The sequence below is a fragment of the Bos indicus x Bos taurus genome, chromosome 4, assembly GCF_003369695.1.
Source record: "Bos indicus x Bos taurus breed Angus x Brahman F1 hybrid chromosome 4, Bos_hybrid_MaternalHap_v2.0, whole genome shotgun sequence".
NCBI classification, from domain to species: Eukaryota; Metazoa; Chordata; class Mammalia; order Artiodactyla; family Bovidae; genus Bos; species Bos indicus x Bos taurus.
Window position 1 is genome coordinate 60,106,887 of NC_040079.1, and position 20,663 is coordinate 60,127,549.

At 38.1% G+C, this 20,663-nt stretch overlaps 2 protein-coding genes across 3 annotated transcripts; one reads left to right on the top strand and one right to left on the bottom strand.

Moving 5' to 3' along the window:
• Nucleotides 1–784: 784 nt before the first annotated feature.
• THAP5 (THAP domain containing 5) lies at nucleotides 785–8,833 on the bottom strand. Of its 2 annotated transcripts, XR_003510769.1 has the most exons (4): nucleotides 8,606–8,833; nucleotides 5,144–5,336; nucleotides 3,097–4,638; nucleotides 785–986 (listed from the first exon to the last, which is right to left on the bottom strand). XR_003510769.1 is itself a non-coding variant. In XM_027539548.1 (3 exons), the coding sequence occupies exons 1-3, from the start codon at nucleotides 8,683–8,685 to the stop codon at nucleotides 3,724–3,726; spliced, it is 1,188 nt and encodes a 395-aa protein (XP_027395349.1). In that variant the 5' UTR covers nucleotides 8,686–8,833; the 3' UTR covers nucleotides 785–3,723. The 2 variants fall into 2 exon arrangements, 1 of the variants encoding a protein (XP_027395349.1); XM_027539548.1 differs by having other exon boundaries at nucleotides 785–4,638.
• Nucleotides 8,834–8,970: 137 nt separating this feature from the next.
• Nucleotides 8,971–14,551, top strand: DNAJB9 (DnaJ heat shock protein family (Hsp40) member B9). The gene is made up of 3 exons (XM_027539550.1): nucleotides 8,971–9,164; nucleotides 11,073–11,299; nucleotides 12,198–14,551. The coding sequence occupies exons 2-3, from the start codon at nucleotides 11,083–11,085 to the stop codon at nucleotides 12,650–12,652; spliced, it is 672 nt and encodes a 223-aa protein (XP_027395351.1). The 5' UTR covers nucleotides 8,971–9,164; nucleotides 11,073–11,082; the 3' UTR covers nucleotides 12,653–14,551.
• The last annotated feature ends 6,112 nt before the right edge of the window (nucleotides 14,552–20,663 follow it).

Consider the following 20,663-nt stretch of genomic DNA (forward strand, 5'->3'; position numbering starts at 1 on the left):
ATGACAAAGGTCTACCACTTACCATGGAAATGAGGTGGCTGAGAAGGAATGGAGGAAAAGTTCACTGGAGATGAGGTGGTCAAGCAACCAAAAAATCAGAGGGTGGTGAATAGGTTAAAAATGATAATTCAAACAGGCCATTCCTTGAAGAAAAGTTTCTCTAACACAGATGCATCTTGGTCAGTATCTCTACCCTCACCTTTCTCTATAGCTTTTTCCCTGACAGCTGTGTTTTAACCCACTCACCTCATCCACAGAAAAACAGTGTAATCTAAAAAAGAAGAAAGCATATACTTGAACACCAAATTAGTTGACAGAACTGTTCAATTTAGCTAGTAATAGAAAAATTCATCTGCACATCAATATTTCAACTCTCGATGCATAAGTCATTTTTTTTAAGATCAAAAGTATGCAGAAAAATTTCCTGCTTGATGTTTAGATCAATGCCATGTATTATTTATGATGAAATCTTTTTAAATGACTTATCAATCTCCCTGAAGTATAGGCATAAAGATACACAGCTTCCTTAGACTTAATATCCTTTCTAATTATCTGGGATAGAAAGGAGGAAATAGTTTGTGGTGGGGATAGCCTTCTACAACCAAAATCAATTAATAGGTGGCATAGCACATAACTGGTAAATTGTACTGTACACTGGAAACACAGAATGTTTCAAAGACTATAAGAAGATCAATATCCTTCCCTAAACATTCTCAAGGTATGAAGGACATAATTGTTAAAAAGGTTCTTTATTTTAAATAATAAGAAATTCTAAGTAGGCAAATTCAGAATATTCATCCAAACCTTTATTGAGTGAATATTACATTGTCAATGAAACAAAAGTGAAGATGAGCCCTGGCTATGAAGCAAGGGATGCTCTCTCTTGTCTGCTTTTACTTCTTACTTCATCACATTACCTTCCCCCATCCCATGTTAACACGTCTCTTTGATCCTTAAAAGCTGTACTTTCATTTATTCAATTAACACTAGAATTAAAAAAAAAAAAAAAGCATAGTCAAGTCGAACAGAAAGCCATAACATCATGATATAAAAAAAGGATAACCAAAAGCAACCATACTCCAATAAAAATTAATTAAAAAACGTGTAAGTACTGCTACAGTGTTATAACACAAACCCTGTAGAAACAAAGAAAAATCCATTTTGATTGGTAAAAGGGATGATATTCCCACAAAGTTGAAATGTAATTTTAACTGGTTGAATTTAAAGAATAAAATAAACAGACAAAGTCAGCATGTTTGAGAAATGCTAAGAATTCGAGTATGGCTAGAACACAGGATGAACAGAATCACAGAGGATAATATACATGATGGAAACAAGTTGTGCTGTATTCTGTAGGTATTAAAGGGTGATTACCGATTTCTGAGCTAGGAAAGTTAAGTGGTACACAAGTGATACAGCTAGATGTATAGTTTAGGTAAAAAACTTAACAGTGGACTCCGGGAAGATCCAAAAGCAGGAGATCCAAAATACAGGTACTATTAGTTAAGAAGTTCCTATAATAATCCAAGTAAGAAATAAAGTTGGTCAAAACCCCCAAATAAAATTTAACAGTTAACTGAGTTAGGTTGGAACACTCTAAACTGAATATACAAGTCAAGAGTATCTTAGATACTTGTAATATAGTAGTTTAAAGAAATACAACTAGTTTAAATTATTCCTGCTGCCGCTGCTAAGTTGCTTCAGGTGTGTCTGAATCTGTGCGACCCCATAGATGGTAGCCACCAGGCTCCCCAGTCCCTGGGATTCTCCACAAGAACACTGGAATGAGTTGCCATTTCCTTCTTCAATGCATGAAAGTGAAAAGTGAAAGTGAAGTCGCTCAGTCGTGTCAGACTTATAGCGACCCCATGCACTGGAGCCCACCAGGCTCCTCTGTCCATGGGATTTTCCAGGCAAGAGTACTGGAGTGGGGTACCATTGCCTTCTCCGAAATTATTCCTGAGTAAACTATAAATAGAAAATAACTATAATGTACACTTTATAATGACTTAAAAGGGCTATTTACATTTAGAGTATGTATTTTAAATATTATCAAAATGGAACTTAATATATCAACTTTATTAATTATACGTACATAATTTATACAAAAATGTTAAGGATTCCCCCCCCCATGGTTATAAGGATACCTCTGATTAACTTTTTTATAATTAGCTAACACACATTCATATGCAAATAATCACCATCCACTTAGAAAAACAATTAAAATACTATCTGCTGTGTAGTCAACTATTTATTGAGCACGACCTATTTTTCAGCACCAAAACACGTTTATTACCTTACAGAAATCAAAAAAACCATCCTTCGTCTCTTTCTTAGTTACCTCCCTAAGGTCATTACCATGTGCACGTGCTCAGTGGCGTCCAGCTGTTTGCAACTCCATGGGCTGTAGCCTCTCAGGCTACTCTGCCCAAGGAATTTTTTAGGCAAGAATACTGGAGTGGGTTGCCATTTCTTACTTCAGGGGACCTTTCCAACCCAGGGATCAACCTGCATCTCCTGCATTGGCAGGCAGATTCTTTATCATTGCACCACTTGCAAAGCCATGGTCATCACCACCTATCTATAATTTCTTTTAATAAAATACATGTAAGTGGGAAGGTATAATAATAAGTATTATTCTATTCTGGAATTTTAAAATGAGACATGCACACGTTTAAAGGTTATACATTTTAAATAGATATAAACTGTTAATTCCTAAAAAATATTTAAAAAATTAACCTCATTTTAATTTTTGGTTTATAAAAATAACTTTAATTGCAGGGTGTCAATTCAAATAACTGTGTATTATGATGGTCAGCTACATATAAGATATATATTCTTTCAAGTTTAAAGTACCTCTCCTAAGAACTAGGCTAATGGTTGATTCCTTATTTTAGTTCAACTGGAATAAAACCTAACAAGAGTATTTTCTGGTAAAATACAAAAAATATTAGTCGCTTAGTCATGTCCGACTCTTTGTGACCCCACGGACTGCAGACCTCCAGGCTCCTCTGTTCATGGGATTCTCCAGGCAAGAATACTGGAGTGGGTTGCTATTCCCTTCTCCAGGGGATCTTCCCAACCCAGGGATCAAACCTGGCTCTCCTGCATTGCAGGTGGATTCTTTACTGCTCGAGGCATCAGAGAAGCTGTATAATACAAAAAATTATAGCCCAAAGGTCAAGCAACACAGAATTTAATACACATTGAGAAGAACCTAACAGGTAATAGTAGAAAATTCTAGCCAGCATCTACTTTTGTGTAAGATTATCATTGTTCTATTAAAAAGAAACAACTATGTAAGAGATCTAGTTCAGTGCCCTCCTTCTACAAATTAAGAGACTGGGACTCAATCTTAAGTAACTTGTCCAAGACACATCTCAATGGTAGAATCAGGACTGATTCTGGAACCTGACTTCTATTCTGGGCTCTTGCTTACCATGTCTGTGTTCTCTCATTTTATGACTGAATCATATTACTTATTCACTAAGTTTTTACTTTAAATTTGGAAAATTAACAAGCAATGAAATGTCATCTACCCAACAATTCTCGAGTTGTTTTAAAAAAATGAGCATAATAAGAATAGGATGCAGTTCATAACATTAGAGCACTTGCTTGGCTTAAGGTTAAGAACTTTACACAGGAAAAAGTTCACTTTACAGAGAATTTGGTTTGGCTAACAGAAACCTTACATGAAAGTCACAAACCTGGAAACCTCTTAATCTATATCATAGTAACTTCATATGTCGTGAAATGGTTTTCTATAATCTTGACATTTTCTTCAGATAGCCAGTTTTCCTGTTTTAGCTGCCTTATAAGAGCTTCCAAAGACTTCAATCTCCCTAGAGTTTGTTGTTCCTGTAACTCAAGGAGAGTTATCTTTGAATGTAGTTTAGACACTTTCTGCCAAAGATGTTCCTTATTTACATCTTGTCTGCAGTAAGAATGCTCAATCTGTAAAACTTCTGTCTCATAGTCTACATCCTTATATGAGTCTTCGATGTCTATATCTTCTTCCATTTCCACTGTTTCTTTGGGGGCAGGTATAAAAGAATTAATCGCAGGTTTGGAATTTTCTGTAGGTACAAAAATGGCAATAACGGATTCTTTATCTGTGTTTAATTCTTCAACTGTTTGAGTAACTGTGCTGAGTATGAATGGATTTTCCTGTGCTGACTTAATTTCCACAGAATTATTTGTAAAGTGTGGGTTAGCAAGATGATTAGTAGTTATTTCAATCACTTCTTGGGTTTCTAAAGGCTGCTGAATGCCCTCTGAACTTGCAGTTGTCAAAGTAATAGTTGTAGAACTTAGATTCTCAAATGATGTGTGAAAACCACCTATACCCATGTCTTGGTTAACTGATGTTTCCAATATAGATTCTGGTTTTCTGGTACCTTGTTTAACTAGACTAAGAGTTAATATGTTATTTTGCACACTTTCTGCTTTTGGATCTGGTGGTTTTACCAAGGCAGATGATTCAAGTAATTCTGCATGTTCAGGGAGGAGATCTGTATTAACTGGATGCTTCTTTGGCTCATTTGATGCAAAAGATTCTTCTGACTTGGCTTTTAGGCATACTTCTTTCTCACTTTTCAATTTTTTCTTCTGAGATTTTTTTTTGGAAGGATCTTTCTCCTATAAAATAACATTTTCAAATTCTAAAAAAGATGTCCTTACTAGGCTTTATCCTCTTATTAGTTAGTGCTATTTCCATACAACTTTGAGTAGTATACTGACCAAACAAATTTAATTCAGTTAAAAAATGTTTTCAGTATGTTAACAGCTCAAAATGTATGTGAAAGCATTTTTTAAAAAAATTATGCATAATCAATATATAAAGAAAAATCTCAGATCATTCACAAGACTAGTAAAAAAATCTTAGATCATTAATTTACATTAAAAACTTAACCTGATAATTTATGTATGTGTTATCTTTGGCTCCTCTTAAGCTATGCTTCAGAATGGTTTATTAAAAAATTATCACTTTCAGTAAAAGTACACATGAGTTTTCCTTTCTTAAGTATGTGTTTTCCCAACAGTTATTTTTCACTCTCCTCCCCCTTCCTGACTATCTGCCACCCTGCAATCTGCCACCATACTCAGCATTAGCCCCTTCTCCCCTACTCCCTGCCTCCAATACCTGATTGTCTTCAGGCAAAGCAAATATTGTTGGAATTGCAGTTTGTTTCAAATAGCGAATACCCCATCTGATGTCAAGAGAGTCAGGAGTAAAATGGTCACTACACAGGAACTGGTATTTACTTGGAACCCATGAATCTCGTTTCATATTCTTTAACCATTTTTCAAGTCTTTCTTTGTCATGTAGAGGAAACCTGAAATTAAAAAAAGGAAAACTTTGCTATATTTTAACAATAATGCCAGACTCCAGGCCTGTATATACAGGTAACCCAAGGGCCACAAAGACAACTGTTCCTACCATACAACAGCATCTTCATGACAACAACTGCCATATCACCTCTGCAGCAAAGAAAGCTAAGGTATGAGGTGTGCAGCCAAAGCTTTTGTCTGAGAAGTATAACTCAGGGTCCTTCAAGTAAAATATTTATGTTACTACAAAGGATAAAATCTATTCATATTTTCTATGGATTATGTCTCTTTTTCATTCTGTTGTATAGTCTGTAGAACTAGTAAAGAGTTTTGTTAACTAAAAAGTTCTATTCAAATATTCTTCATAGTAATATAACAAATCAAACCATTTCCTGTCTATAAGCAGCATTAAACCTAAGGCTTTTATATTAATATTTTTAAAATAAGGAGATGTTAATTCAAAAAATGGTTTAGCTAACATAAAAGGAATACTATATCTTATAAAACTACTAATATTCCATTCTCTTTACTGGAATCAGCCTCAATTCCAACCATCTATAATGTAGTCCAACATTTCTAGTCTTCTTTAGCTAGTGGTTTGGGAACTCTAAAATTCAAGTATTCAAGTTCTGAAAGAGAACTAAACATGTTAAGAGGGCAGACTCATATTTTATAATAGGAAACACATCGAAAAGACAAAGAAAGGCAAGAGAGTTCTTTATATATGTTGTTCCTGTACCAAATAGCCTGGATATTCAGAGTTGGCTCTAACACACTACATGTTTTAGGGTAAAATTTGGACTTGCTGCAGAATTTGACAGAAAACTTTATTCTACCAGTGTAAACAGGTTTGTATTAAACAACAGTGATTTATACTTCTTTTGAAGATTTTATAGGAACACAGTCCAAGACACATATAATAATCTATTTTTAAAAAGGAGTAACACAAAAGGTTCTCATACAAGAAGCAGCTGTTATACATTTCTCTCAATCACAACCATTTATGCTTTGTAGTAATAAGATCTTATAAAAAAATAAATATTGATAATGTAGTAAGATGCTAGATGAAAAGAATCTGGGTGCTTTGTAGGAAATAATTTTTAACCCTGATATCGTTCCACAGAAAAATCATATTATCTGCTTTTGGAAGTTTTTTTTACCATTAATACAATATTCATACACAGTTTGAAAAGTTTTTAACCTTACATATATCAGTAACTTATATTATAAATATGATAAACGTAATGAGAAAAGGCATTTAGTGGCAAAAAGAATTTTACTTTCAGAGGACTTAGAATAATCACTGGTATAAACTGAGCACTATATTCATTGAATTTCCTAATTAATATAAATTTATTTTGCAGCACGTGACAGTGTTAGCAAGAAAATTCTTCAAGTTGGATGCTATTAGGGGACTGAACACATGAAATTTTAAAAAGTCAATAAAAAGTTCCATTTCCAGCAAATTCATATTTTGAGGAATAAAAATCTATAATTGACTTTCTCTGGCCTTATTATTTTTCTCTCCTTAAAAATAGTAACTATGCAGTCTACAAGACTAAAGAAGTCCTAGTCTGAGGTTATGAGCCCCCCAAACCCAAGGCCAAATAAATATGGGAAACATGGTATTAAGTTCAACATGATTCTTTGCTACAAACCTCCTCAGAGCCAGTGACATTCATATACCAGAGTATGTTTATCCCCGTAAAATATCTCTGCAACCTGTGGAAGGGCTTCAAGGAAGATAACTGTAGAAATATGGCACATAGTGCAAATCATTTGGAGTTATCAGTTTTTTGTTTTTTTCCATTAGGTAAGATAATGGAAAGCAGCTGAGTCATTACTGAACAATGAGCTTTAGGTCTAAAGTCAAAAAAGCTTCACAAAATAGCTAGTGAAACTTCAAATTAACTTAAAGACACTCACATTAGAGCTAAATTATTTAGAATTCCACGGACAGACGAGCCTGGTGGGCTACAGTCCACGGGTCACAAAGAGTTGGACACGACTGAGCAACAAACACTTTCACATAAGAAATAAAGGAAATTATAGAATAGTCTAAACACGTTGATTTTTCACAAACACGAAGCATGTTATGAATGCCAAGTGCTATTTTATGTTTTTAGACGTTACGTGTGAATTCTGTACTATTAACGTGTCCACTTTACAGATGGAAGGTCTTGGGTAGCAGGGTTAAATAATTTACAGGTCGTTCAGCTACAAAGTGATGGAGCCAGGATTTGAACCTAAATCTGGCTTTGGAGCCGGGTATCTTACTAATAAGTAGTACACAATACTTCTTCCCTATTGTTCCAAGTAAAAATGAGTACTTTTGGGGTTCCTCAAAAAAATATTTCGTGGCTATAGTTATTTGGAATACATACAGTAATTTGGAATAAAATGGAATATTCCCTACTTTTCCAGAGTTCGCTTTCTGCCACTTCACTTTTAGGAAAGTTTGGTCTAACAGGTATTAGGGCCCAAACAAAATTTTCGCTTTTACAAAATAAAAGCAATTGCTTCCTCGCTTAGAAAAGGCTTCCTAGGAACGCTCTACGTTGGGAGAGCGGGGAAAACCTGTTAGCCCTTACTTACCTGCTCCCTGTACCAATGAAGAATTATCTAGAGCCCTGAGCAGGTGACAGATTATAATTCCGCCTCTGCCACAAAACTTTCAAGGTATGTTACCTTATCTTTTCTGAAAAGCCTGTTTTCTCAGGAGAAAATGGAATAACATCTACGCGACCTAACTCACAGGAGGTGTAAGATAAACTTGGAGGGCACCTTCCCATTCGGCACGTTTGATGCACCTGAAGTGATTCAGTTCAGTTCAGTCGCTCAGTCGTGTCCGACTCTTTGCGACCCCATGAATTGCAGCACGCCAGGCCTCCCTGTCCATTACCAACTCCCGGAGTTCACTCAAACTCACGTCCATTAGCGTTGTTCAATGAAACGAGGTCAGGGGAGGTGGGGAAACGCTCTGAAAACCAGAAGTGTCGCTCAAATTTTACCGCTTAAAATGCCCTATTAACACCCCCAACAGACCCCTCCCTATGCCTCGCCACACGCCCAGCGTCCTCCCTAGAAATGTCAGAACATTTCCAGGTAGACTCAACTCGCGCCTTCGCGCCCTCCTCCTGCGCAGAAATCAAACACTCCCGGAGAACCCAGGACAAATTTACAGAGCAGACAGGAGACGCCAAACCCTAACCCCAAACGCCACAGGACAGCGACCCAAAGGCAAGCTGAAGCTTCCGCGTTAGGGGCAACTTACGGGTAAAAACTAAGCTTCCGCTCTTTATTATTTCGTCCCCGGCGGTTCTTACAGCAAATCGCTGCGCAATAGCGGGGCATCCCTGCAGCGCTGCCACACAAGACCCGAGCCGCCAAGGGGCACAGGCGGGACTTCCTCACCGAGGCGGGGCTGGAGATCCTTGCTGCCCGAGGTATCGCGCCTGCGCCAGGCGGGGTGGAGTGGAAAGACTCGGCCACGCTGAACTCACTTCCGTTTCCGCCGGCTTCTGTTCGGCCCTTTAGGGGGTTGGAGCCGGAAGTGACGCATGGGCTGATCAGCAACAACAGTTTTCCACGTGCGCGTAGGGCGCCAGGGTCAGGTGGGGAGGCGGGAGCCAATAGAAAAGCGTTTCGTGTATGTCCTCCTGAGGTGCAGGCGCCCGCAGCTACCGGCCAGCCAGTGGGGAGCGGGCTGTGCGGGAAGGCGGTTGCGAGAGGCGTGTGAGGTCGGCGGACAGGAGGCAGTGGGCCCGTATCGGCTCACGGAAGCTGCTGAGGCCGGGGTGAAGGCCGAGCCGAGCGGCCGTGTGGAGTCGCTGGTTAGTGTCGCCGGTTAGGAGCAGCAGCAGCCGGAGGTTGTGGACGAGAGACGAGGCCGAGGTCTCGGGGAGGGGGGTTAGGCCTCGGTATCCGCTACGATCGCCGCTGGGGCTTCGGGCTGCCCGGTGTTCTTGAGGAAAATAGGGGAAAGGTGATGGCAGAAACACAGCGTAGTGCTGTTTGTCGTGGGGTTGTGCCGCGGGCTTTCTCGGGTGTGGGCAGCTCCTCTCAGGGCCGGACCCCGGGTGGGACCTCGAGCCCTTCAACCCAACGGCTGCATCTGGTCTGCTAGGGCGAGTATGGGTGAGGGCTGACGGTCTAGTCCAAGCAGTCACCGGTTCTGAGGAGAGACCCTCGGGACTGTCCGCCAGGTCCCTCTTAGGAATGAGGAGTCAGTATAAGGCAGTCAGTCTTCTAGGAAAGGATGGGATATTCACCTTGAAACTGTGAAATGAAGTTTATTAAACCAGGAAGGTACCTCTCTGCCAGTGTTAGACCCGCCCTTTGGCAACCGCCCTTTGGCACCGCAGTACACGCTCGGTTTGTGTTCGTTTAACCAGGAGTTTGTACTTGATTCTTGGTACCCGTGACTGTGACTAACTCTCTGGAAAGAAGTGATCTGTCTACTAATTACGTTTCAAACGGGCCACAGGAGAGGAAGGCAGGCAGTTTCCACAAACCAGAGTGTCTTTCGTCAGGCATGTTATGTCATCTTAGGTTTATAAGCACTCCTATATTCAAAAAACAGGATCAATTCTTTTTAAATCGCGAATCATTTAATCTGTAGTCTCGAGAATTCCAAGTTGTATTCTAGGTGGAAACTTCTTTGAGGTTAGAGAAATACTTTAATGACTCCTGAGAAGTTTGAAAGTAAATTTACCTTATCTGTAGTACAAACAATGAAAGTTCATTTTTTTTTTTTTTTTGGCAGCCTTAGCAGAAATCCTAAATTTTGTTAATTACGAGTTTTTAACATAACATATATTCATGCTTTTGTATTAAATATTTGAGATCTTACAGTTTTTTTTTTTTAAAGAGATTACGTTCTGTTGAGTTGTCAATATTATTGTGATACTGAGATTCTATAAGTGCAAGCCTTGGCTCCTTGAGATTCTATAAGTGCAAGCCTTGGCTCCTTTTGCCGAAATGAAAACTGAAAATTTCTTTGTTGCTGTTGAGTCATTAAGTTGTGTCTGACTCTTTTGCAACTCCGTGGACTGTCGCCTGCTAGGCTTCTCTCTGCCCATAGGATTTTCCAGGCAAGAATTGTGGTGTGGGTTGCCATTTCCTCTGGGGATCTTCCCGACCCAGGAATTGAACCTGCGTCTTCTGCTTGGCAGGCTGATTCTTTACCACTGAGCCATCTGGGAAGCCTGTTTCTTAAGGAGGGAAGGTTACTGCTAATTTAGACATATGGGGCTATTTACCATAGACATGTTTCCAGTTAAATTTTTTTAAACCCCTTTAGAATATACATCGGAGAAGGCAATGGCAACCCACTCCAGTACTCTTGCCTGGAAAATCCCATGGGCGGAGGAGCCTGGTAGGCTGGAGTCCATGGGCTCGCGAAGAGTTGGACACGACTGACCGACTTCACTTTCATGCATTGGAGAAGGAAATGGCAACCCACTCCAGTGTTCTTGCCTGGAGAATCCCAGGGACGGGGGAGCTTGGTGAGCTGCCATCTATAGGGTCGCAGAGTCGGACACGACTGAAATGACTTAGCAGCAGCAGCAGAAGCAGAGTATACATTCTTGAAGATTAGGATTCTTTCAAAAAGTATTTTGATTTTCCACCCTTTTTGCATTACTGCATTAGTGTACTTTAAATCCTAAAAGCTCACCCAGTTCCTTTTAAAAGAAAAATCTAAAGATTAATTCCATAATTTTTTTTCTTTTCTTTTTTAGGATATTAGAAATGGCTACTCCCCAATCAGTTTTCATCTTTGCAATCTGCATTTTAATGATAACTGAATTAATTTTGGCTTCCAAAAGTTACTATGATATCTTAGGTGTGCCAAAGTCGGCCTCGGAGCGCCAAGTCAAGAAGGCCTTTCACAAGTTGGCCATGAAATACCATCCTGATAAAAATAAGAGCCCTGATGCTGAAGCAAAATTCAGAGAGATTGCAGAAGGTATGTAAATGACTATTTCCAAGGTCTCAAAGGTATTAAGTAGTAAAGGAGAATGATAGGTAAGAAGTTTGTATGTATTTGAAGGTTTTGTGGGAGATGAGAGGTAAAGTGGGATGTATATGTAAATGTAATGAAAGTCTCAAGGCTGTTTTCTTATAACATTTTGATCCTGGATGTATGGAAGTATATACTTTTTTGGGCATTCAGATCTAAAAATGTTGAAAATGTATTATTTCATTCTTTTATTATTTATAACATCGCTTATTGTTTATGTTAGGAATTTTAGATACCTCAAATTTAAAGTTTTTATGAAGTATGGAGATTAAATATAAAACTATTGAGCATAAAAAAATTAAATAGATTTTAAATGTTTTTTTTTTCTTCCTCACTTGGTCTACATCTCAAAGCCACATTTGTCTTTAAAGGAAAAGTTTTAAACAAGTTTTGACTTAATACTAATTCCGAAACAGATTGCATCTCCTGAGCATTCAGTAGTTAATATTGGGTAGTGGTAACTGGGAGTTGGAGTTAAACATTTATTTCAGCTAGTAAGGAGGTGAAAAATCTGAATTCCTCTTAATTTGCTCATTAAATTCTTTAATGCAAGCAGTGATTTTTACACAAATAGTATGAAGAATAACTCTGAAATTGTTGCCCATATAATTATTTTTAGTAATGGTAGCATTTATTTAACATTTATTGTATAGATACTAGAGGCATAGCATACAGTGGGTAAGACAAAAAATCTCTGCCTTTTGTGACTTTTTACTCTTAGGCTTGTAAGCTTTCGTTTTATTTGTGCTGTGAAATCTTTTCATAAAATAGATAAATTTAAAAGGTTTGGATATATGTAATTTTGTTTCTCTTCAGTTACTAAAGTATTTTTATTTCTTTTCAGCATATGAAACTCTCTCAGATGCTAATAGGCGGAAAGAATATGATACACTTGGACATAATGCTTTTACTAATGGTAAAGGACAAAGAGCTAGTGGAAGTCCTTTTGAGCACTCATTTAACTTCAATTTTGATGACTTATTTAAGGACTTTGATTTTTTTGGTCAAAACCAAAATACTCGGTCCAAGAAGCATTTTGAAAATCACTTCCAGACACGCCAGGATGGTTCCAGTAGACAAAGGCACCATTTCCAGGAGTTTTCTTTTGGAGGTGGTTTGTTTGATGACATGTTTGAAGATATGGAGAAAATGTTTTCTTTTAGTGGTTTTGACACCACCAACAATGGACATACAGTACAGACTGAAAATAGATTCCATGGATCTAGCAAGCACTGTAGGACTGTCACTCAACGAAGAGGAAATATGGTTACTACATACACTGACTGTTCAGGACAGTAGTTGGTTCTTTTTCTGTTCTCATTAAACCCAATTAGGTGACTCCTCTTCAATATCTTTGATGCAGAAAGGATTTTTTTGTGAACTATTTTGACAAGTGCATGATTTCACTTAACTTAATATAGCTGTTAAATATATTTAAATTGTTTTTGACAATTCAACATCTAATTAGGAGACCAATAGCTAATTAATTTCCCTAATTAGACAAGGTTCTTTAAAAAAAAGATACTATAATTCTGCCTGGTCTTTTTTTCTCTACTTGTCCTTGGGCTTATTAACATGACCAATTTAAGGAAAGAATTGACTTTGCCTGATAAATATTTAAAGGTTAAACTTTAAAAGTTATTCTAGATTTAAATTATGTGAACATGAATGATTTTTTTTGAGTGAAACCTTTGCTAATTTAAAATTGCATGCTCTGTAGCATCTCTGACTTAGGTTGCAAAATGTATGTGAAACTGTATAATTCAGTTCAGCAAAGGATGGCAAGCAGTATCTTGTTTAATTTCCACTGAAAGCTTGAGAAAAGTATGGTTTAATATTTACCACAGAACCATGCAGAAGAATTGGAGTAAAGGAAATGATTGTGTTGCTCATAGTTTTTAAGACCAAAAGAAAGTTGAAAACTTAAATATTGTCAAGAGATTGTTACCTGTTTGATCCCTGGCTAATGATTTTGTAGTGTTAAAGTCATAGCTGTTTTACACATCTTTTCACATTTCTTAATTAGTTGTTGGCCCTCTAGGTCTTAGTGTGAATTTATGTATTTTTGTGTGTGTGTGGTTTTTCTTCTTTGCACTCATCTTTAGAGATTGACTAATACCTCATTCTGTTTATAAAAACAGCCAGTAATTTCTGTGCAACCTTATTATGTGCAATATTTTTAAATCCTAAGAAATGTGTGCTTTTGTTTTCAGATGGACTTATTTCTTTAGTTCTGCACTTGTTCCATGTTGTACTCCATATGAGTACTAATCCTATGGATACATATTAAAACTAGTAAATATCTCATACAGCTTTGTGAGTGAGAGAAATATAATATTTACAATATGATCTCTGTTTTCATTTTATTCTTAAAAGTCTATTCTGCAGTTCTGGAGGGTATATAAGCAATTGAGCTGCTAATACTGACCATAGACTATTCTAGAAGTTTGAAGATTTTGTTAATTATAATTTTGGTATATTTGCTTGCTAGGAGCGAGTATTCTTGCCACTGGTTCTTTCCTCTTCAGGCCTGGTTGGGAAAAAGCAGACTGCATGAACCTATATTTGTTAGTAATCATCTTTAATTTGAAATCTGTGAAGAAAATGAATGTATTATATTTATGTATCTTTATTAGTTCCTAAAAGTTATACATACTACTTTCATTTGATAATAAGAAAATCGCCTGCCTTGAATTTTGGTCTAAAAATTCTCTGTGGCCTATTAAACAGAAAAAGTAAGGCAAAAAAATAAGCAAAAAAAAATTTCAAATCACAAACATGAAGGATTATTTTATCTAGTTTTAAACATTCATTTGCTTGCCCCCCCCCGCCCCCCCTTTTTTAAACCTCCCATTTTGCTCCTTGGCATACTTTTTGCAAGGGAAAATGTACCATGAGTCATACACACTTAGGATACAAGCTAAATATAAAGAAAGATGCTTAGATAATCTAGGTATATGTGTGAGTAATTAGCTGTGTAAGCAACTAGAAATTAGACCAGTAATCAGTATAACAATTTCCTCCGTAATTTAGAATTTTTTTTCTTTATAGTTTGTATAGGTTGAATGTACAAAGAGAATGGTGAACTCCTGTAGTTATGCAATGACCAATATGATAGCTTAATCTGTACTCCCTATATAAGTCAACACAAAATCTGTCACCTTTTTTTCTTCTATATAAAATAGTAACATAACATGACTTTATGTTTTTCTGGAGCTAACTTGTGTAATTCTTCAAGTTTTGGGGATTGAGTATGTCTTGCATTGGGTACTGTAGTGCATGTGGTAAATTTGAAGTTCATTCGGTGCTGTAGATTGGTAGGCAGTTTTGTGCTCTAAATTTCAGATCCAATTCTGAGATCAGTTCCATGAAAATTTAGGTTGCCTAGTGGCTCAGAGGTTAAAGCATCTGCCTCCAATGTGGGAGACCCGGGTTCGACCCTGGGTCAGGAACATCCCCTGGAGAAGGAAATGGTAACCCACTCCAGTATTCTTGCCTGGAGAATCCCATGGACGGAGAGGCCTGGTAGGCTACAGTCCACGGGGTCGCAAAGAGTTGGACACGACTGGGCAACTTCACTTCACTTCACTTCACTTCAAGGTCAGTTAAGAATTTATGCATTCATGAAGTAGTTATTTTAATTTTTCTAAATAAAACCACACTAGGGGAAATGGTGCAGTGGCACCCTACTCCAGTACTCTTGCCTGGAAAATCCCATGGATGGAGGAGCCTAGTGGGCTGCAGTCCATGGGGTTGCGAAGAGTCGGACACAACTGAGCGACTTCACTTTCACTTTTCCCTTTCATGCATTGGAGAAGGAAATGGCAACCCACTCCAGTGTTCTTGCCTGGAGAATCCCAGGGACGGGGGAGCCTGGTGGGCTGCCGTCTATAGGGTCGCACAGAGTTGGACACGGCTGAAGCGACTTAGCAGCAGCAGCAGGGGAAAATGAGACCACTGTTGAACAGAATACAGAAATTTATATCAGGAATAGGTCTCTAAAATTTATATTGTTCATGTTAATGCTGGCACCTTCAGTTCCGTGTGACATACTGAATAAAGTCAGTCATGGTGGTTTCCCGCCTAGTTCCAATGACAGAATACGATGAAGCCATGGTTCAGTTGCTCAGTCGTGTCCGACTCGGCGACACCATGACTGCAGCATGCCAGGCTTCTGTGTCCATCACCAACTCCCAGAGCTTGCTCAAACTCACGTCCCTCGAGTTGTTGATGCCATCCAACTGTCTCATCCTCTGTCGTCCCTTTCTTCTGCCTTCAATCTTTCCCAGCATCAGGGTCTTTTCAAATGAGTCAGTTCTTTGCATCAGGTGGCCAAAGTACTGGAGTTTCAGCATCCGTCCTTCCAATGAATATTAAGGACTGATTTAATTTAGGATGGACTGGTTGGATCTCCTTGTGGTCCAAGGGACTCTCAAAGAGTCTTTTCCAACACCACAGTTCAAAATTATCAATTCTTCTCTGCTCAGCTTTCTTTATAGTCCAACTCTCACATCCATACATGACTACTGGAAAAACCAAGCTTTAACTAGACGGACCTTTATTGGCAAAATAATGTCTCTGCTTTTCAATATGCTGTCTATGTTGGTTATAGCTTTTCTTCCAAAGAGTGTCTTTTAATTTCAAGGCTGCAGTCACCATCTGCAGTGATTTTAGAGCTCCCCAAAATAGTCTCTTGTTTCCATTGTTTCCCCATGTATTTGCATGAAGTGATGGGACCAGATGCCATGAACTTAGTTTTCTGAATGTTGAGTTGTAAGCCAACTTTTTCACTCTCTTTCATTTTCATCTTGAGTTCTTTGCTTTCTGCTGTAAGAGTGGTGTATCTGCATATCTGAGGTTATGATATTTCTCCCAGCAATCTTTATTCCAGCTTGTGTTTCATCCAGCCTGGCATTTCGCATGATGTACTCTATAAATAAGGTAAATAAGCAGGTAACAATATACAGCCTTTCCCGATTTGGAACCAGTCTGTTGTTCCATGTCCAGTTCTAACTGTTACTTCTTGACCTGCATACAGATTTCTCAGGAGGCATGTAAGGTGGTCTGGCTTTCCCATCTCATTCAGAATTTTCCACAGTTTATTGTGATCCACACAGTCAAAGGCTTTGGCATAGTCAATAAAGCAGAAGTAAGTATTTTCTGGAACTCGCTTGCTTTTTCAATGATCCAACTGATGTTGACAATTTGATCTCTGGTTCCTCTGCCTTTTCTAAATCCAGCTTGAATATCGAAGTTCACGGTTCACGTACTGTTGAATCCTGGCTTGGAGAATTTTGAGCATTAGTTTGCTAGCGTGTGAGATGAGTGCATAGTTAAGATGTTGGAGTGCAGTAGTTTGAGCATTCTTTGGCATTGCCTTTGTTGGGATGAAAACTGACCTTTTCCCGTCCTGTGGCCACTGCTGAGTTTTCCAAATTTGCTGGCGTATTGAGTGCAGCACTTTCACAGCATCATCTTTTAGGATTTGAAATAGCACAATTGGAATTCTATCACCTCCACTAGCTTTGTTCATAGTGATGCTTCCTAAGGCCCACTTGACTTTGCATTTCAGGATGTCTGGTTCTAGGTGAGTGATCACACCATCGTGGTTATCTGGGTCATGAAGATCTTTTTTGTACAGTTCTTCTGTGTATTCTTGCCACCTCTTCTTAATATCTTCTGCTTCTGTTAGGTCCATACTGTTTCTGTCCTTTATTGAGCCCATCTTTGCATGAAATGTTCCCTTGGTATCTCTAATTTTCTTGAAGAGATCTCTAGCCTTTCTCAATTTATTGTTTTCCTCTATTTCTTTGCATTGATCACTGAGGAAGGCTTTTGTATCTCTCCTTGCTCTTCTTTGGAACTCTGCTCAAATGGGTATATCTTTTCATTTTCTCCTTTGCCTTTAGTTTCCCTTCTTTTCTCAGCTATTTATAAGGACTCCTCAGAGAACCATTTTGCCTTATGCATTTTTTTTCTTGAGGATGGTCACTGCCTCCTGTACAATGTCACAAACCTCAGTCCATAGTTCTTCAGGCACTCTCTCTATCAGATCTAATCTAAACGAAGCCATGAACATGCTTATAACATAAAATAACATCCAGGAGTTTTGAGGCATGATATAAAAGGGTATAAAGCAAAGAGCTTGAATTGAGAGGTAAATCTGAGAACCATAGTTAAGATGTTGGAGAAGCTTTTAAGTCTCAGATTTTTAGTGAAGAAATGGGCCAGAGCTCAATTATGTTAATTCATTGAAGAACTTCATTGGGAACTCTTGCCCTTTTGCTTTCAGGTAAACTGTTGACAGCTTTTTCTTAAGGTCAGAGACTCAGTGTAACTCTTCAAAGAAAAAGATTATTTCTGGGCAGGCTCCCCAATTGTGGGCATTGAGATGACATGATAGATTGAGCAGAGGTGAATTTTCACTTGGTGGTGGAGAGGGTGGTGTTGAATAATAGTAACACTCCAGTCCCAGAGTAAATAAAACCATATTTTGACATGTAGGGAGCAATAATTTCTGCATCCTGATTACATACTTACCTGCAGTTGCTTGCAGGTTGAAATACCCTGACAACTTACAAGAAACCATAGCTCCTATTGAAAAAGGAGCTGTAATGCAGGCATACGTTACTGTTGAAGAAACTGTTTTTCTCATCTATGCAAATTGAATTCCTTCATAAACACATACATATGCTCAAGGAATTCAGACATTTAAGGAAAACCAACAGTAGGGAATAGAAGCCTGGACATCAAACCCCGTATTTACTGGTTGACTATGTAGGCCTCATTGAGAAGGTGAATATACAGACTTGAGTTATATGTATGAAAGATGGAAATGTGTAACAAGTCCTAGGAAAAGTGAAGAAGCCGATATAGCTGGAGGTCACTGATAAGGCGGAGTAGTTGGAGATGAGTCTATAAAGATAGTGAGGTAGGTGGGCAGGACAGATCCTGTAGGGCTTTGTCAGCTTTTGTAAAGATTTGACAATGGAATGTGATAGCTGAGTTTTGAGCAAATAGATGACTCACTTTCATAGACTTTAGAAGGATCATACAGGCTGCTGTGTTGCTAGTAGACTGTAGAGGGGCAGTGGTGGGCTAGAGAGATCAGTTAGACTACCTTCATATTCCCGGATGAAAGATTAATGCAGCTCACACTGCACCAGTGGGAATGGTTGCCAGTAGTTGCCAGGATTATTTGCTTAACAATTGGATGTAGGCGTGAAAGAGGATAAAAAGATTATTCCAAGCTTAGTGTTTAGAGAACCAGAAGGACAGTTGTTGTTAACTTAAGATGGGGAAAGCTGCAAGAAGACATTTAAGGGGAAAGATGGGAAGTTCAGTTGGACATACAGTTTTGAAATAATGTATACACAGGGTTAGAGATAGGCCTGGAATTTGGAGAGAGATGAGCTGAAGATGTGTATTTCTGAATTGTCAAAATATAGGGAATATTTTAAACCACGAGTCTAAATCACCAAGGGAATATTTATAGATATAAAAAGAAACAATCCAAGAACTAAGCCCTCAAGTGCTCTAAAATTAAAGGCAAAAGAGCCCCTCCCCTCCCCCCAAAAGAAACATGAGGAGAAAATGAGGAATACACAACGATATCTCAGAAGAGGCAGCCAGTGTGTTAGGAGTTTTGTGTCTTGGGAGAAAGTGAAAAAAAGTTTATCAAGAAGTAGAAAGTGGGGCTTCCCTAGTAGCTCAGAGGTGAAGAATCTGTCTGCCAATGCAGGAGACACAGGTTTGATCCCTGATCTAGGAAGATCCTGCATGCCACAGAGCAACAAAGCCCATGTGCCACACCTATTGAGCCTGTGCTCTAGAGCCTGAGAGTCACATGCCAGTTTCAGTAGTTGCAGTGCCCAGGCTCTAGGGCACACAGTCTCAGTAGTTGTGGCTTGAGGGCCCTAAAGCTCATGGGCTCCAGGAGTTGTGGCACTCGGGCTTAGTTGTTCCATATCGAATCCATGTCCCCTGCATGGGCAAGTGGATTCTTAACCACTGGACTACCAGGGAAGCCCCACCATTAGAGATTTTTAAAGAAGACTGGGCTTTTCTCTTTGTACCCTGAACTGACAGCTGAATTTTTCAGTTAGGAATCAACCTCATCTTAAATGTTACAGAATCTTGGCATTGGTAGGTTTAATGTTTGTGGTTTCAACTATTTGGGACAGACTCCAAATTTCTATAATATAAGAATTTGTGATTTTTTGAGGTATAAAATGGAATTCCATGCCATATTAGTGTATTACTAGGTAGTAAGTAGACCTAGCCACCTATCCAATATCTACAAATCAAAGTATCTTTGAGTACCTCGTATTTATCATTGTGTAGGCATTTAAAGAAGGAAATCATATGCTAATGGTGTTGACTAAATTAGAGATATAAGTCTCTTTCTTCAAAGTTGAGGCTATTGTATTCTTTTTCATGTGAAGATTGGTTGCTACCATGATCCATTTACCGGATCAAATCTTTTGCTTTGATCCACTGCTTTCTATTCTGCCCCATCCTGCCACTGTCAAACCTCAATTTCCCTCATTTATTTGAATACCTGTTTTGAATTTTAACTACTGGCCTGGAGGGAGTCAAATCTACACCTGTTTTCAAATCTACATTGTTTTCACCTTCCCTCCACCAATCTATGCTGCTGACATCTCAAAGATGCTTCATGGTAGTCTTTTTTGGGTTATGACACATTATATAATTATCACTCACTAAATTAGCAGCTTAAAATAAAAAACTTTCCACTATTTAATTTTTTAAGCTTAATTTATTATTATTCAAATATAATTTCAAGTAATAATGATCACTTGAAAAATTACATGAGTGATTACACATATTAGGGAAAAGTCATTAAAATCATTCGCTGGTATTTTACAGTTTATTTTTAGTGACAATGAAATGTATTAACATGTTGGTATTATTAAAAGAGCAATAACATTTTCTTGTTTTAAATGAATTTTACTATTTTCTACATTATGTTTCATAATTAGAAATGGAATGAGTTGATGTTTTCTAATGCATAATTATTTGGTTATTTGTATTCATTCTTATCATTTAGATAATACTGATTCTCATTCCCTGACACACATCAGGAATATAGACCCACATACATTAGAGATGTAAGATACAGAGAAAAACATTTTCTTTCCTTTTCAGAGAGCGTTTTTGTTCCTTCACTCCGTTTCCTTCCCTGTTGTAGGTAGAGGTGCTATGTTAGTTGGAATAGGCTAATCTACTCTGTAATAATGTATCAGTCACATTCATATTCTTAAATATTGGAATAATATCAAAATAAATA

Bases quoted from the DNA above. Each gene is read 5' to 3' on its own strand.
- DNAJB9 (XM_027539550.1), top strand. From the start codon at position 11,083: ATGGCTACTCCCCAATCAGTTTTCATCTTTGCAATCTGCATTTTAATG. The intron at 11,300-12,197 runs GTATGTAAATGA...ATTTCTTTTCAG, and splicing joins ATTCAGAGAGATTGCAGAAG to CATATGAAACTCTCTCAGAT.
- THAP5 (XM_027539548.1), bottom strand. From the start codon at position 8,685: ATGCCCCGCTATTGCGCAGCGATTTGCTGTAAGAACCGCCGGGGACGA. The intron at 5,337-8,605 runs GTAAGTTGCCCC...TTTTAATTTCAG, and splicing joins CGGAAGCTTAGTTTTTACCC to GTTTCCTCTACATGACAAAG. The intron at 4,639-5,143 runs GTATTGGAGGCA...GTTATTTTATAG, and splicing joins CTTTGCCTGAAGACAATCAG to GAGAAAGATCCTTCCAAAAA.